General features: G+C 45.7%; 9 protein-coding genes across 9 annotated transcripts; 5 read left to right on the top strand and 4 right to left on the bottom strand. All coding sequences in view use genetic code 12, as the record gives it.

The window, feature by feature from the left end:
- Nucleotides 1–812: 812 nt before the first annotated feature.
- CXQ85_003555 (uncharacterized protein) lies at nt 813–1712 on the top strand (the record flags this gene model as incomplete). Its single annotated transcript, XM_025487193.1, has 1 exon — nt 813–1712. One exon carries the CDS (start codon nt 813–815, stop codon nt 1710–1712), a length of 900 nt encoding a protein of 299 aa, XP_025340641.1.
- Nucleotides 1713–1800: 88 nt separating this feature from the next.
- Nucleotides 1801–3370, bottom strand: SUB2 (ATP-dependent RNA helicase; the record flags this gene model as incomplete). The annotated part of the gene is made up of 2 exons (XM_025487192.1): nt 1801–2870; nt 3148–3370. The coding sequence occupies 2 exons, from the start codon at nt 3368–3370 to the stop codon at nt 1801–1803; spliced, it is 1293 nt and encodes a 430-aa protein (XP_025340640.1).
- A 220-nt stretch (nt 3371–3590) lies between these two features.
- Nucleotides 3591–4019, top strand: CXQ85_003553 (uncharacterized protein; the record flags this gene model as incomplete). The annotated part of the gene is made up of 1 exon (XM_025487191.1): nt 3591–4019. One exon carries the CDS (start codon nt 3591–3593, stop codon nt 4017–4019), a length of 429 nt encoding a protein of 142 aa, XP_025340639.1.
- A 99-nt stretch (nt 4020–4118) lies between these two features.
- PRO3 (pyrroline-5-carboxylate reductase) lies at nt 4119–4949 on the bottom strand (the record flags this gene model as incomplete). Its single annotated transcript, XM_025487190.1, has 1 exon — nt 4119–4949. The coding sequence occupies one exon, from the start codon at nt 4947–4949 to the stop codon at nt 4119–4121; it is 831 nt and encodes a 276-aa protein (XP_025340638.1).
- A 674-nt stretch (nt 4950–5623) lies between these two features.
- CXQ85_003551 (histone demethylase) lies at nt 5624–8128 on the top strand (the record flags this gene model as incomplete). Its single annotated transcript, XM_025487189.1, has 1 exon — nt 5624–8128. The coding sequence occupies one exon, from the start codon at nt 5624–5626 to the stop codon at nt 8126–8128; it is 2505 nt and encodes an 834-aa protein (XP_025340637.1).
- A 1054-nt stretch (nt 8129–9182) lies between these two features.
- On the top strand, nt 9183–11435 carry ATP2 (F1F0 ATP synthase subunit beta; the record flags this gene model as incomplete). The annotated part of the gene is made up of 2 exons (XM_025487188.1): nt 9183–9298; nt 10040–11435. 2 exons carry the CDS (start codon nt 9183–9185, stop codon nt 11433–11435), a joined length of 1512 nt encoding a protein of 503 aa, XP_025340636.1.
- Nucleotides 11436–11544: 109 nt separating this feature from the next.
- Nucleotides 11545–12186, bottom strand: CXQ85_003549 (uncharacterized protein; the record flags this gene model as incomplete). The annotated part of the gene is made up of 1 exon (XM_025487187.1): nt 11545–12186. One exon carries the CDS (start codon nt 12184–12186, stop codon nt 11545–11547), a length of 642 nt encoding a protein of 213 aa, XP_025340635.1.
- Nucleotides 12187–12266: 80 nt separating this feature from the next.
- Nucleotides 12267–13418, top strand: CXQ85_003548 (3'-5'-exodeoxyribonuclease; the record flags this gene model as incomplete). The annotated part of the gene is made up of 1 exon (XM_025487186.1): nt 12267–13418. One exon carries the CDS (start codon nt 12267–12269, stop codon nt 13416–13418), a length of 1152 nt encoding a protein of 383 aa, XP_025340634.1.
- Nucleotides 13419–13458: 40 nt separating this feature from the next.
- On the bottom strand, nt 13459–15993 carry SAS3 (Sas3p; the record flags this gene model as incomplete). Its single annotated transcript, XM_025487185.1, has 1 exon — nt 13459–15993. One exon carries the CDS (start codon nt 15991–15993, stop codon nt 13459–13461), a length of 2535 nt encoding a protein of 844 aa, XP_025340633.1.
- Nucleotides 15994–16841: the final 848 nt, after the last annotated feature.

Genomic DNA, 16841 nt, shown 5'->3' with positions numbered 1-16841 from the left:
GGCAGTGGTTTTAGAATGCATTTAGGTTGCTGGGATTCCTTGGATTGGTGCTTCGTTTGTTCTTTATTGATTATGGCTGGAAGGTTGGGCGTTGGGCGTTGGGGTTCAAGTGTATGGGTTATTTGCACCCAAGACGCACCTTCCAGTCACCAGCCACAGCAGGAAGTGGAGGTACGGTGATGTGGGTTGGCACTAAAGGCATTACAGATTTTTTTTTGTAGGAATTGCGTTTGTCTATTTTTCTTGAAATCCATTTTTGAGGGTTTTAAATGGTGGTTATTACTTACCAGCTGTTACCTTGGGGTAACTAGGCACTGTGAGTAGTGCTCGTACTGGAACAAAGTAGGTTGTAACAACTAGCATCATAAAACTACACTATTTCTATCAATTAGTCATTCTATGGATTCCTTCCCGGTTAATGTACCATTTCCACAATATTATTCCACTTTTCCATATTATTTACCATTTTATTTTGTCCATTCTCTGTTTACGATTATAACCCAAATCGGTAACTGCATCTCAAAATACGAATTTCGCAGCCATCATCGCCGGATTCCATAATTTTTGGAAACCACCGAGATTTTCAAAATTATTAATAAAAAGAAAAAAGGGTAGCAAGATAAAGGTTTAACTACATTCAAATATAAGGATATTGTTTGAACCCAACACAGCCTCCATCTGAGTAGAAGTGACAGCTGCCAGACCAGACCACTTCTGACCATGCATTGATCTCTACAGGATCATCACTACGCGTCTCTAACCACCATAGTGAGTGAAAATCAATACTTTGTTACTGTTACTATCGCTTCCACATGTGCACGAAGCAATGCTCTGGTATTGCTAAGACAGGGCTCCAATGCAAAATCAATGTTAAAAAGGGCGATTACTGCCATTATCATATAGGCCAGGCGAAGGGTCTCAGTGGATCTGCTGCGCTACCCAAGACACCTACTCCAAAGAGCTCGCCTAAAAAGAAGCTCCCTGCTACTCCTAATAGGGTCGTTGTGACTCTGGCGCCATCAAAATCACCGTTCGGCAGTCTGCCTCTAAAACCGGTTTACAAATCGCCAGGACGACCTGCTAAACCAAAGGATAAGAAGGCTGGCTTCATTTACTTATACACATTGGCATCTCTCATGACGAAAAACGGTGGTGATTTCTTCAAAACGAGGAACCTAGAACCACGGAAGAAGGGTGAATGGGTCAATTTCTCGCCAAAGAAGCTGGAGTTCATGTTTGTCAAGGTTGGCATGACGACCAAGACTGTCCAAGTAAGACTACTGCAATGGGAAAGGCAATGCAACCATAAACTCATTTGCTTGCATCCTGGATGTGAAGGTCATGAACAATCGCTTGTTGAGAAGCTCAAGAGACTTACTATCAGTAAGAGCCACAACGACAAGTATATGTACCATACATTCAACCTTTCAGATAAAGGGTTCTATGCAGCCAGGAACGTTTGGCTGGCTGAACAAGAAATCCATGCATTGCTCAAGAAACGATACGGAGGCGGACCAGTCTACTGCCAGGGATGTGTTGAAAAAGCCCAAGAAGATAACAAATTACGCCGTGTTCTGCATTTCTTCAGGCGTAAGGAAGATTTGCTGAGTGAAGACTACAAGGTTCATGTTGAATGGTTCCCCATTCCTAAAACAGAGCTAAGAGAAGTGTTCAAGATCATCGATAACGTTTGCATGCGCTACACCGCTTAAAAAAGCATTTCACCGAAATTTTTTAAAATATAGATAATACAGACTATAAAAACATTTTCTTTTGTAATTGAGAGATCCCTTGACCAGCTTAGGTGTTCATGTATGTAGATGGGTCAACACCCTCCTCTGGGAAGTCAGAAATCTTGACATCGAATCTAGACTGGATCTTCTCCAAGACCTCCTCGTCTTCCTTGCTGGAGACGAAAGAAACAGCCAAACCCTTGGTACCGAATCTACCGGCTCTACCGACTCTGTGCAAGTACTGGTCGGCCTCGCTTGGCAAGTCGTAGTTGATAGCCAAGTTAATTCTCTCGATATCGATACCTCTACCGAAGACATCAGTAGAAACACAGATACGCTTGTTGAACTCCTTGAAAGACTTGTATCTAGCAATTCTCTCCTCCTGCTTCATGGCAGAGTGGACAGCAATGGATGGGAAGTTACAAGCACACAACAACTTGTTCAATTCGTTAGCTCTCAGGGTAGACTTGACGAAGATAATAACCTGGTTGAACTCCAAGGAGTCCAACAAGTCGGACAACTTCTTGTTCTTTTCTTTCTCGTCCAACTTGATGTAGTACTGTTGCAAACCGTGCAAGGTCAACTTGGCTTCGTCGTCAACATAGATTTCCAAGGGGCTCTGCATGAACTTCTTGCAGACTGGACGAATGTCCTGAGACAAAGTAGCCGAGAACATCATCACTTGCTTCTGGTGAGGCGTGTTTCTGAAGATGTCCTGAACGTCTCTTCTCATGTCCAAGGACTCCAAGACCTTGTCACACTCATCAATGACGAAGGACTTGACGTTGTTCAAACGGATACCCTTCTCCTCGACAAGAGCGTGCAATCTACCTGGAGTGGCAACGACAATGTGAGGACAGGTCTCCTTGTTCTTCAACTTCTCCAAGTCTCTGGTCATTGGAGTACCACCGTAGAAGACCTCGGTCTTGACATCAGGCATGTACTTGGAGAAACGAGCGTACTCGTTACGGATCTGGTAGGCCAACTCTCTGGTGTGACAGATGACCAAAGTGGAGATCTCACCTGGAACTGGGTCCAACTGCTGCAAAGTGGACAAGACGAACACGGCAGTCTTACCCAAACCAGACTTGGCCTGACACAAAACGTCAGTACCCAAGATGGATTGAGGGATACAGACTTGCTGGACTAAATATGTTAGTTAAGAAATGAAAAATTACGCGGTTTTTCACCGCCTGGCGTAGCTGGAGAGAAAGCCACGGGAAAGGACAAACAGGTATTAGATAGCTCATAGATAAGCTCATATATCAACAGTAATAAATACAGCCATTCTAAAAGATGTGGCTGGGTTGCTGCCAGCAGCAACACAATGCGGTCATGCTAAGTAAAGCAATAAATAATTGTACAAGTTCCTTGACCCTGGCTTCCTCTCAGCTCGCTAATTGCAAATACGAACCTTCAGAGGGATGTTCAAAACCACAGTCACCAATAGCTCTCAACAATTCTGGCTTCAAAAGGAAATCTCTGAAACCGGTGGCGTGGATACCAACGTAAGAGCCCTTTTTGTCAGCGCTCTTGTTGTTGGAGGCGTCACCTTCAGCGGTGGCGGTGGATGGCTGGACAGCGATCTCCTCGGAATCGGAGTAGTCCAACAATTCTTCCTGACCTTCGTGAGACATGGTGTTAGTGAGTTTCAAGCGATGTATTAGGTACTAGCTTGGGGATTGATAGCACTAAAGCTTTTCAAGTTTTCGAGAGTTTTTTTTTTTTCTATCGCGAGGTACAACGTGGTCGTGCATGCACCACTAGTACAAGTAGTTGCAACCAGCAAAAGAACCGAGTGGCGATAGACCATCTAGACGGTTTCCTTACATAACCTTTTATATTTATATTAGCAGTATGCTTTCTAGAGTTGCTCGTTTGGGCCTTACAAGAAACTTGGCACCTCGTTCTGCCGTTGCATTGAGGGGATCTCTTTTGAGACCTACTGCCATCCAGAGTGGTAAGCCTCAGGCAGTCTTTACCAGATATGCTTCGTCTTCCAATGAAAATGATCTTCCAGATGACGATATCCTTAAGGTTCAGGATGTGGTTAGCAAGGTTCAACAACACCCACACATTCGTGAGCTTTTGAACGAGTTCCAGGACATCATCGTGAAGAAGGGCTTCAATCCAAATGAACAGCCTTCCATCACTCAGGTTATGAGACTTTTCGCCGATAAAGAGGTTAGACAGCTTATTTCTAAGTTGAAGGATGCTTTTGAGGAGGCTGGCATTAAGATCTCCCCAGATGACATGGGCCTGTTCATGAAGATGTTCAAGAAATAAGCAACTTTTACAGAAACATATTGGCATACGAACGGGCATGTATGTACATAATACCCACTTGCATTGACATTTTGTAGATTCTATTGGTGTGTAAATAGATTACTTTTTGGCAAAAGAAGCAGAGATGTTGGCAGCTTCCTCCACGGCTCTTGCGATCGAACCTCTAACACCAGCATCTTCTAATTTCAACAAACCACCAATTGTGGTACCGGCAGGAGTGCAGACCTTACTTTTCAACACAGCAGGGTGCTCACCGGTCTGAAGAGCCATTTTGGCAGTACCTTCCATAACCTTAGCAGCAGCAGTCTTAGCAACATCGTGAGTAAGACCCATTCTAACACCACCATCATACAAAGCTTCCATCATAAGCAAACACATGGCAGGACCAGAACCAATAAGAGCAGTGGCAGCGTCCATGCTCTTCTCAGGAATCTCCAGGGCAGCACCAACAGAGCCAGCAAAGTCATTCACAAACTGCTTATATTCACTAGCCTTCTCAGAAAGAGCCACCGCAGCCATACCAGCACCAAACTGAGCTGGAGTGTTGGTCATGACCCTGGCAATCTTATCAGAATAGATGCTCAAGTTGTCAATTGTCACACCAGCCAAAAGCGAGATCACCAATGGGTTATGCTTAAGGTGATCCTTAACCTCAGCGTGAACAGACTCAAAATGGAATGGTTTACATCCAAGAAGCACCACGTCGGCCTTTTCAATCGCAGCCTTCTTCTTCTCCTTGTCAGTGATCACCTCCACATAGCCTTGCTGGAACTGCTCCTTCAACCTTTTCTCAGATTTCTCCAGCTGGGAGCACAAGATGACTTTGCCTGGGAAAGGCTTCATTTTTGACTCTGTCACGGCCGCAGTCACAGCGGTGCCCATGACGCCGGCGCCAAGCACCAACAAAGTGTATCCGTCTTCAATGGCCATATTTATACAAGGAAGGTTGTTCTTAGCAAGGCTAGATAGTGAAAAATGTGTAGTGTATGTGGGGGTGCCGCGAAACGTGGAGGAAGGTTTTCAGGAATGGAGACAGCCAGAAGGGACAGCTATTTTGGAGGAAACTAGTCCTAGCTGAATAAAAATTACACCACTGAACTCCCCTACTTCTTCTCATTCCGGCAATCCAATTTTTATCCCAAAACTCCAAATCCTTCCGTTTATCATCTGACCTTCTTCCGGAACACTTCCTTGGCTTGTGTACACTCCACGTTAACAGCCCAGACAGTCCTTGACCGGTTTTCGGGAAGAAGAAGCTGTCACTTTTTTCTACGGCTACGCCATTTTACACTTTTCTTGGTTCCAGCGTTGTCTTCAATTTATTCACGTTTGGGAATCTTCGGGACCAGAGCAACATTTTTCCTTCCACCTTCTTGGATCTCCTGCGAGGTGACGCAAAAAAGTAATCTGCCTTCTGAAAAAGGCAAGACTGTTCTCAACGAAGCTTCAGACACCGTTTCTCCAACCTACACTTCCAGAACCCGTCTGGCTTTGGAAACCGTTTGAAAATACAAATTAGCGGTATAATTTTATAACCAGCCTATTTTTATTGCTGAGTTTGGCTCTTTGGTTGGTCTTTTGCAGCCACTCCCTCCCTTTCGATAATGACCTTCGACAAGTCACTTCTACAGCCTTGTCCGGTTCTTAGACCTAACGAGGTTCAATTTAAGAGCCCCATTCAGTACTTGTCGAGCCCAGAAGTTCGTGCTTTGGGTGAAAAGTATGGGTTGTTGAAAATCGTGCCCCCTCAGGGCTGGAAACCACCTTTTGCCTTATCGCCAGAGTTCAAGTTTCATACAAGGATACAGAAGTTGAGTGATTTGGGTATTACTACGAGAAGTAGGAAGTTTTTTACTGATAATATGAATCGCTTTTATAAGATGATGAAACGGAGTGAGGTGAAACAGTGGTTCAGAGCTGGTGATAAAAAGGTCTACTTTTACGATTTGTATTTGGCTGTGCTTAATAAGTTTGGGGAGTCTCCCGATTTTGCTAATATTTCTAATGAGGAGCTTTCCAAGTTGAACTTGTTGTTTGGCGTTTCGGCCGATTCAAGGTTATTGGTTGATGAATGGATGTACCACATCAAGCCTTATGCCGAATACCTCTTTAACAATAAGGATAACTATGATTTCCCAGAAAGCGATCCTGAAGATGAAGGCGGTGCTTGTCTTATCTGCCGCAAAAACCATTCACCCACCCTGACCTTGTTGTGTGATCACTGCAACAATCCCTACCACATGAGATGTCTTCAGCCTCCTTTGGAGGAGATTCCTCAGGGAGCGTGGTACTGTGATAGATGTCTTGTTGGCAATGGTGCCTATGGGTTTGAGGAAAGGCCAGACGTCAAGTATAGTATTTGGGACTTTGTGGAACAATGCAAGGCGTTTGAAGACGACTTTCTTCGCAAATACCAAACTGATGGTAAACCATTGCTGCTAGATGACATTGAACGCATATTTTGGAGCTTAGTGGAGACTGAAAACTCTGATATCAAGGTCAAGTATGGCGCTGATATTCATAATCTTAAGCCTGGTGAAATCAGTGGTTTCCCAACTCCCGAGTTACCTCATTCCCCATACGATCCAACCGCAGATGCATCCAAATATATCAACGACCCTTGGAACTTGACAAGGCTTCCTTTTGCTGAAGGATCCCTACTCAACTATATCAACAGCAGCATATCGGGAATGACCGTTCCCTGGATATATGTTGGGTCGCTTCTTTCCACTTTCTGCTGGCACGTTGAGGACCACTATACCCTTTCAGCCAACTACTGCCATTTTGGAAATGTGAAGAAGTGGTATGGATTTCCTAGCAGTCATGCTGATGCTTTCGAGCTGATAATGAAGAAGTCTGCCCCAGATCTCTTCCAAAGACAACCTGACTTGTTGCACCAGCTCGTGACGTTGATATCACCGAGCCAACTCGCTGCTAAGGGCATTCCATGTGTGTATGCTGACCAAGGTCCAAACGAGTTTGTTGTTACCTTCCCAAGAGTATACCATGCTGGTTTCAACAGTGGCTTCAACTTCAACGAAGCTGTAAACTTCACCATGGATTCGTGGATCGAGTTGGGAGAAAAGTCGATCCAGGATTACAGAAAAATTAAGAAAGAGAACGTATTCGATCATTGCCAGTTAGTTGAGAACATATTGAACAAATTCATCAACAATGACAAGGATATGACAATAGACCGCATCAAGTTGGTTGAACAGTCTATCAGGTGTTACGAGAGAATCTTAGTCAGAAACCTGCGCTTGGTACATGATCTCGATAAGGAAAGATTCCAGGAAGCAAAGTCTTCAAAGAAAAAGAACAGGAGCGGTAGTCCTCTTACACCAGGACCTGAAAAGAGCAGCAGAAGAATTCCAGATCTAGATGAAGAAGATGATGTTCTTTGTGACGTTTGTCGAACATACGTCTCCTATCAGTACTGCAATATCAACAACCAAGCACATCGTTTTGGCAAATGGTATGGAGGAAGAAAGAAGAAGGAATCACATAGCATAGATTTGAAGGATCTCCTTACTCCTGAAGCTTCGCCAGCCAAACTCCAAGCTTTGAATGACGACGAAAAGGCTAATTTTGTTGCTGCTACTATATCAGCAGACAGATTAGGAGAATTGCAAGATAAAGTGCCATCCAACGAGGAGTTTGAGAAGCTCATAAAACAAGCAAAGAGGAAAGCAGACGAGGAAGATAATAACACTGACAAGAACAAGAGGAGAAGGCATTCGTCTAGAATTCTGCAAAAGAGCCAGCTGCCAGAGATTGTGAAGGAAGAAAGTGAAGTGCCTCATGAAGCGAAATCAGACATGAGTCAAATGAAGAAGGTTCAGCACAATACTCTTTTCAAGCAGCTCAACAGGTACGACAATGTCAAGTTATGTCTCGAGTGCTGCGTGCAAGTTTGCGGTGAACATGGTAAAAAGGCTCCTAGAGGATCATATGTGATTTTTGAAAAGTCTTTTGATGATATGGAGAAGACATTGGCAGCAGCCAAGCAGAGGTACTACGAGGTCAGGGTAGAACGGGATAATGTCACTCCCAAAGGAAGAGGAATGGTCACGCCGACAGATGCGGTGGTGAAGACGGAGGTAGCATAGGAAGCCGAGGTAATAGGTTAATTGGATAAGTAATTTCATGTGGAGGTGGTGTCTATACTGGTTGTATCAGGACGGTTGTGCCAGTGGGGGTTAGGTAGACTAGGGGGAAGGTCGTTGCTCGTCAAGAGCAGCTTTAGAGGCAATTGAGTGGATTGTAGACGTTTTAGTAGAGGAAGAAAGCGATAACTTCGAGTACCTTGGTGCCTTGACTATACCATAGTTTCTACTAAGCAGTCCAGCCAAAAAGCCATAGGAAACCAATTGAAGAAGGAAAAAACGGTAAGGAACCCCATATCAAACCCAATGTGACCCAATTATTCCAAACCACCAACCTTCCAACTCTTTCCTCGAAAACACGGTCCCTTATACTTCCACTCCTACAGCCTCCTACAACCAATGCATGTTTTTCGCAGCCAAACGGTTCCACCCGGCTCCATACTTAAGGCACCACCAACCTCCCAACGAACACGTCATACTTAAAAAGAAATAAATAAAAAAAAAAATAGCCATATAAAAGGAGACGAATTCCTTTTTTATTTTCCACTCCCAGTTTTCATCCATCCTCTTCTTTCTTCCTCTCCCTCTCCCTTCCTCCCTCGTGCTCCTCCGGGTGCCCAGCATAGTAAACCGTTTAGGCTGCGAAACACAGTTACATAGAGACAGCCAGAACCCCATCAATTTCCACCCAAACACCTCCAAAACCCCAGAAAAAAAGGGGTTCCCCTATTTTGACCCCAAGAAATCCATTGGTATTGTTATCTTTTTCCAATTACCTCTCCCTGCCCCAACGAACCCACCCTCTGGCGGACCCACCCGGCGCCGGGTAACCCGCACCCGCCCAATAAAAAACAGCTTCGCGCCCGGAAATCCCAGCACCTTTTCTCATTGGCCAGCGGCCCCAGTGCCATGTCCGCCGACCGGTATGGAGCACCTGTGGTGAGCGAGAGAGCGAAAAAACCATATAACTCTCACAGTTGGGCACGCTCTTTTTACCCTTCTTTTCTTGTTCTTTAGCGTGAAACATCCAAACAGGTTCTTTTGAATCCCAACTACGATGGTTCTTCCAAGAATGTTCTCCACTGCGTCTCGCAGCGCTTTCACTGCTGCTAAGAGAAATGTCATGTTCAACAGAAGCTTGGCCACCGCTGCTGCTGGTAGTGGTAAGGTTAGGTATGTATTTTGAAGATTTTTGATTGACGAATGAAGATTGATGGTGGTGAGGAGGTGACGAATTGGCCAGGTTCAATTGCTTGGGCTTTGTTGTTTTGGTGGGGGGAGGTTGGAGTTTGAGCAATTGAAGTTTTTTTTTTTGGGGGAAGGAGGCCACCTGGCCCTCGACGAGTGGCGATAGATGTGGATGAAAAATCGGTCAATGTGGATTGGAAAAGGTGAATTGACCAGCAATGGGTTGTCTATTGCCCTGGATCGGCGGTTTCGGAGGCTGAAAATTTTGGAAATTTCGTGTGGTGTTTTGAAAACATGGGATTTTCATCTGGCAATTGCTTTGGCATTGCTGGACGGTTCAATTCGGTTTTGATTCACTGCACGATGTTTTTGAAAGATTCGGCATCCGCCGGTGATTCTTTGAAACACGTTTTTGACCAGGTGTCGTGAATTGGACTCTGTTGGTGGAATCGCCAGAATTTGGAATTCCGTACACCAGACTCCGACACGGGCCCGATCCCCATCCAATACATCTCCAACTACTTCAGGCTTGTTCTCCCACAGCTTTTCAACGCCAACAACGCCCAAAACCCACGTTGGTGAAGTTCTGGCGTTTTCTGTCCAGTGGACCAATCAAGTGCGAGCTTCGCGCCCACTTTTTTTTTCCACCAGCCTCGGCAACACCAGCACAACCAAATCAATCAATTCGGACTCAATCCCCTTGTAAAACCTATACTAACAATACAGAGCCGTCATTGGTGCCGTTGTCGACGTCCACTTTGACGATGGTAACTTGCCAGCCATTTTCAACGCCTTGAAGTTGAAGAACGGTGACCAGGACTTGGTCTTGGAGGTCGCCCAGCACTTGGGTGAGAACACCGTCAGAACCATTGCCATGGACGGTACCGATGGTTTGGTCAGAGGCGAGGCTGTCACTGACACTGGTGCTCCAATCTCCGTGCCTGTTGGTCGTGAGACTTTGGGTCGTATCATCAACGTTATTGGTGAGCCAATTGACGAGAGAGGACCAATCAAGTCCAAGAAGAGAAACCCAATCCACACTGACCCACCAACCTTCGTTGAGCAGTCTACTTCTGCTGAGGTTTTGGAGACTGGTATTAAGGTTGTCGACTTGTTGGCCCCTTACGCCAGAGGTGGTAAGATTGGTTTGTTCGGTGGTGCCGGTGTCGGTAAGACCGTCTTTATCCAAGAGTTGATTAACAACATTGCCAAGGCCCACGGTGGTTTCTCTGTCTTTACCGGTGTCGGTGAGAGAACCAGAGAAGGTAACGATTTGTACCGTGAAATGCAGGAGACCGGTGTCATCAACTTCGAGGGTGACTCCAAGGTCGCCTTGGTCTTCGGTCAGATGAACGAGCCACCAGGAGCTAGAGCTAGAGTTGCTTTGACCGGTTTGACCATTGCCGAATACTTCAGAGATGAAGAAGGTCAGGATGTGTTGTTGTTCGTTGACAACATTTTCAGATTCACTCAGGCTGGTTCCGAGGTGTCCGCCTTGTTGGGTCGTATTCCATCTGCTGTCGGTTACCAGCCAACCTTGGCCACCGATATGGGTACCTTGCAAGAAAGAATTACCACCACCAAGAAGGGTTCCGTCACCTCTGTCCAGGCCGTTTACGTGCCAGCTGATGATTTGACCGATCCTGCCCCAGCTACCACTTTCGCTCACTTGGATGCTACCACTGTGTTGTCTAGAGGTATTTCCGAGTTGGGTATCTACCCAGCTGTCGACCCATTGGACTCCAAGTCTAGATTGTTGGATGCCTCTGTTGTCGGTAAGGAGCACTACGATGTTGCTACCAACGTCCAGCAGACCTTGCAGGCCTACAAGTCCTTGCAGGATATCATTGCCATTTTGGGTATGGATGAATTGTCCGAAGCCGACAAGTTGACTGTCGAGAGAGCTAGAAAGATTCAGAGATTCTTGTCCCAGCCATTCGCCGTCGCCGAGGTTTTCACTGGTATCGAGGGTAAGTTGGTCAGATTGGAGGAGACCGTCAAGTCTTTCAAGGAGGTCTTGGATGGTAAGTACGACCACTTGCCAGAGAACGCTTTCTACATGGTTGGTGGCATCGAGGACGCTGTTGCCAAGGCCGAGAAGATGGCTGCTGAGGCCAAGTAAGCGTTGCGATTGCATTAAGTATGACGCCACGTACCTTAAACGAAAATAACTTAACGTTCACTAGATGTTCGCAAAAGATATTCATTTGCACTATGACTGTTGTAGATTCCTATACTAGCACCTTCTTAGGCTTCCCTTTCTTTTTTTTCTTATCCACCTTATACTTTCTCCACAGCTCTACTCTGGAGTCTCGATCGTTTTCCCATCTTGTTTCCCACTTCTTTCGTAGTTCTCTATCGTTAGCAGCATTCTTCACCTCTTCGTTCCTCTGTGCATCTTCTCTCTGCTGATATAGTCTTTCCACCTCCACCGACTTCTTCTGGTGCTCCAAAGTCTGGCTCACTTTATCCCTAACCAAAGCGTTCTCTCGACTGCCAAAATCCTCAATCACATCTATATCTAGATTATTAGCAATGGTCTCATATATCTCCTGGAGAGCCTTCTTTTCCAGCACCTTCTTCTTAGTCTCGTCGTCCTCGTCGTCTTCACTTGCCGAGAGAACCAGCTCTGCTTTTTTCAACAAATCAAACGCTTTGGGTGCATCTTCGTGTTTCACCTTATCTGGGTGTATTTGCAATGACTTCTTCTTGAATGCCCTCTTCACCCTACTGTCCAAAGAAGCAGGTTCATATAATGGATTCAATTCAAGAATAGCATAGTAGTCACCTGAAGCACAATTGAGAACCCGAGCAACTTCAGCTTCCCTGGCCAAGTCCAGCTCCTGTGCTTTAAGTACCTGTTCTAAGCTCATGGGTAGTTGATACTCCATCTTTTCATATGGGTGCGAAAAACTCCATACTACCTTGTATTCCTTATATGAGAAGACTAAGTATGGCTGCTAAGAACTGGAAACCTCGGTACTTCGATATAGGAGTGAACTTCTCCGACTCTATGTTCCAAGGATGCTATAATGGCTCTACGAACGCCAAGCACCCGCCAGATGTGGAAAAGGTGATTGAGCGTGCCCAGCGGTTCAATGTGAATAGAATGCTCATCACTGCTTCGTCTATTGCGGAAAGCAAAGAGCATTTGCTGCTTGTGGAGCAACATAAGGGTTCTTTTGGATCAACTGTGGGCGTTCATCCATGTACGGTTGCCCAGGAGTTCTATGGATCAGTGGAGAGCACTGAGCTCTTGGAGAGTACAGATGACAAGCTTAAACAGCTTAGGGAGATTGCCGAGGAGGGACACGCTGCTGGCTTGATTAAGGCGTTTGGAGAGATTGGGTTGGACTATGACCGTCTTCATTACTCGTCGGTGGAGCAGCAGAAGACGATGTTCACTAAACAGTTGGAGGTGGCTGCTTCGCTTAAACATCTCCATCTTCCGTTGTTTCTACATATGAGAAGCGCCTGTGATGACTTTGTGGAGATCATTAAGCCGTTTATTGAGCGGGAGGAGATTGGTGGCGGCGTGGTGCATTCGTTTACGGGCACTAGTGAAGAGCTAGAGAAGCTTCTTGCCTTGGGTTTCTATATTGGCGTCAACGGATGCTCTTTGAAAACAGAGGAGAACTTGGACGTGGCGAAACGGATTCCAAAGGATAGACTTCTTATAGAGACAGACGCTCCATGGTGTGAGATCAGAAAGAGCCATGCTTCTCATAAGTTCTTGAAACCATACCCTAATTTATTCTATCCAAAGGTGTGTGGTTCTGAAGAGTTGCGTTCTCCTACACCTCCACCAGGAAAAAAGCAACAGCAGCCAAAGCTTGACGATTTCTTGCCTTACCCTTCAATCAAGAAGGAGAACTACTATAAACATACTGAGGCAACACAGAAACGTCTTGAGAACTTGGGCGAAGCTCCAACTACTGAGGTTGGCGAGTTTGCATACCCTTTGATGAAATCAAGGAACGAGCCAGTCTTCGTTGGCCATGTGGCATGTATTATGGCTTCCTTGTATGAGCTTAAGAGCGACGAAGAGATCGAGAACTTCATCGATACCGTCTACGAAAACTCGTGCAAGCTTTTCCAACTATAATACAATATAGATAATATAGACACTATTATACACTTACATCCTATCGCCTTCTTGAAGAGCGACGTAGCGAACCGACATTGTCGGGGGATGCAATTTTGCTTATGCTATTCTGTATGGCCGACCTTAGACGGCGTGTTTGCTCAGGAGAAATTGGTACGCCCGTACGAGCAAAACGGGCTGATGTTCTTCTTGGAGTTGGAGGTTCATCTAAGGGTCTTTTGGATGGGGGCCGCGAGCGTAACTTTGACTTGATAGGTGCTTGATCTTCATCGTCATCTTCGTCACCAGATACATCGTTCTGATTATCGAAATCGCTGAGTACTTCAACGTCAGAATGGTCGTCAGTATCGAGATGCTGGCCATTCGATTGGCTTCTTAAAGACCTTGGTGCGACTCTACCATTAATACCGTTAGGAGTACTTTCCTCTTCCTCTGAATCACTTTCTTCTTCCTCTTCTTCATCTTCATCGAAAGCATCATCAACAGCAGGTTCTTCATCCACATCCTCTTCCTCCAAAGCGACTTCAGATGCTGTATCGAACTCAGGATCTACCGCGTTATCCTCTTCGCTCAGCTCCTCATCATCAGAAAGTTCCACGGGTTCGGCGGCTTCCTTGACTGCCTTTTCGCCTCCTGCGTTAGCCAGTTTAATTGGTATACCGTCTTTGAATTCTGGATGGCACACCACGTATTGATCAATATCGATATCGAAAGCAGATGGCTTTTGCTCGATAAGAGCATCCGAGAAATGTTCGATCTCCCGTTGAGCCTCTTCTTCATATGTAAAAGGATTGTTGATATCGTCCTTCAAAAAATCTGAAATCATTGAAATGCTGTTGTTGAGTGGAACAATAGGTTGACCAGTAGTACTGAGCAGCTGCTCTAAAGCAGGTGCCTGTGCCAACATAGCTGGCGCAGAATTAATACCACCAGAAGGACCAAAGATCATTGGCTTCCATAAGATCAACTCTGGTTTGATCGTAACGTAATTTTTCAGTTCAAATTTGGTCACAACTTGGTTAATTTTGGGGAGATTAAGAGCAATAGCGTATTCGCCAGTCTCGGGGTTCTTAATCAAACCCTCAAGCTGTTCGAGGCCAACGACAATATCTGATGGGATCATACCGGTAAGTTTAGATAAAACCTCTAGAGAAAGCACGATCTTCTTCCCTTGCTTTAAATAAGCCTCGTAAATAAGTTTAAGCGTCTGGGCAACCGTGATCTTCCAATAGTTACGGTAACTGAGAAGTCCTAGATCGCTCAATGGCTTTTCAGGTGTACCAAACTTGAACTCGTTACGCGATAAAAGGTAACTGAAGTCAATTAGAAAGTTACCGTAACCTTTTCTTTGATAAATTGGCAAGGTAAGAATACAACTGACGTTGTAATCTGAATTATTAAGTTTCTCCTTGGAGAAGTACCCCACGAAATGGTACATGGATGGATCCTTTTCGTCGAGCTCAGTCAAGACGTAAAATGTAAAGGGCTCAACGTCATAGTACAAGGTTTTGGAATTAAGAAACAACTTCGCGAGAAGACACAAATTCTGGCAGTACTCGATGTTCTTCCTGCCATCGACTTCCCACACGGCCACTTTACTGTCCTGATCTCTATAAATCTCCACGCCAGGCGGATGTGAGTTAGACAGATTGCAGTTCTTTAGTTGATGTCTTTCAAAGGAAACAGGTGAGCGCATATACTTGAGGCAGTGTTCGCAGATGTATAAGATCTTCAGACGAGAGTACTCTTCTGGGTAAGGCGACGAGTACCAAGTATCTATAACATAATCACGGAACTGGATTTTCTGAATCTGAGACTTGAGAAGTCCCACACTTCTATCAGAATCGTTCGAACCCGCGTCCTGAAATATCTCGCTTTCTGCCCTCTGGCGACGCTGAGCAGCCTCAACCGAAAGCCGATCAAAGAGCGCCCTATCCTCAAACGTAGGGTCTGTTTCGTTTATAGTACAATCAGGAAAAGGAAGAACACCTTTATATGGCAATTCAGGGAGTTTTGGTCCAGTGGAGGCGGCGCGTTTCTTGATCTTGAAGTCTACTTCGTCTAGGTCAGGAACTTCAGGAGTGACGCTGATTTTCGGCGCTGGCCGTGGACGCCGTTCTAGTTGTCTGGAAGTGCTTTGAGTGGCCAGCGCAGAGCCATTGACCTGGTGGTTTCGTTGGATCACAGAGCGGGTAGTCCGAGGAGCATTGATATCAACAGGAGCAGCAGACGACGACGACCTGGAGCCAGCCCCAAGAAGTTTCTGCGCCTTCCGATTGCGTACATTATACTTGATCCTCACCACAAACGCTTGGTCGGTCATTTCAATCACCGTCGCCAGGTACAACCTAGGACGGCCTTGTTTTCGAGGTTTGGACGGGTCGTGATCTGTGCCAACACTGGCAGGTCGTAGCGGCGGCGTCAGCACCGCCCTCAGCGACACAAGCCCGTCCCTTTGACGTCTCGGTAGCGAATGCAGCAGGGAGCCACGGCGCCTCTCAGTTGGCAAATGCTCATAGATCTTGTTATTGGTGATTTTGATTTGATCAAGCAATTTCTGCTGGTGAGAGGACATCAGTGGCGGCAGACATGAAACGGGAGGATATCAAGACGCAAGGAATTGCAGAGCTAATGGGAAGCAGGGAAAGGGGACAATGGAAAGTGCTTGGAAGGGCCAGCGGTGGGAGTAATAGGATGGTTATTTTCAGAGATGGTTTGGTGAGATCTTGTGTTACGGTGTGTACTGCAGGAAGTGCACTGGGTCCAGTGGGTTCTACGCGTACCTCATAGGCAGAGGGGACAGTGAATGGGGGTGAAAGTGGTCGTAAAAGAAATTTAAAAATGTGGGTGTACTCCAGGGAATCAGGAGAATATGGTTATGTAGTTTGTTTATTGATAATATGTCACTGTTTCTGAAAATCATGGGGTGTCAACTGGGTACTGCCTTTTGGCTGCGAAAAAGACGGTGTTCTTGATGCTCCCAGGCCCAGAGCCAGACCGTGCATGGTAAGAAAAGGAAGAAGACGAAAAGCAGTGGAAGTGAAGAAACGGGACGAAAAGGGTTTCTGGTGGTATTTTACTGAGTTTGGGTTCCCTGATTGGTCAGTTATGGAATAGGAGGGGAACTGGGAAAGATACATGGACCTTCTGGGGATGCCTCTAGTCCACTTTTCAGGCCTCACTTGTGCCTTATATATGGCAAGCTGAGTACTATGAGTATTCAGTCTACGCTCAGGGAAGGGAAGTATGTATGGGTTAAGGCTGGAATGTGGTAATAAACTGACCACTTAAACAAAGCAGCACATTCACTTTTGAATCGTTTATTCCAATTTCCCGTAGGTATACACTTTGTATGGGCCTTCTGTTCTCTGTACGCTTAGTCTCGTTTCCTCAGTGTCCGACTTACTGGTACTGTCCAGGACA

Source organism: Candidozyma haemuli (assembly GCF_002926055.2).
Source record: "Candidozyma haemuli strain B11899 chromosome Unknown E_2014730914, whole genome shotgun sequence".
Classification (NCBI taxonomy): Eukaryota; Fungi; Ascomycota; class Pichiomycetes; order Serinales; family Metschnikowiaceae; genus Candidozyma; species Candidozyma haemuli.
Note: the sequence above shows the minus strand (reverse complement) of the source record. Positions and strands in the feature narration are given on the sequence as shown.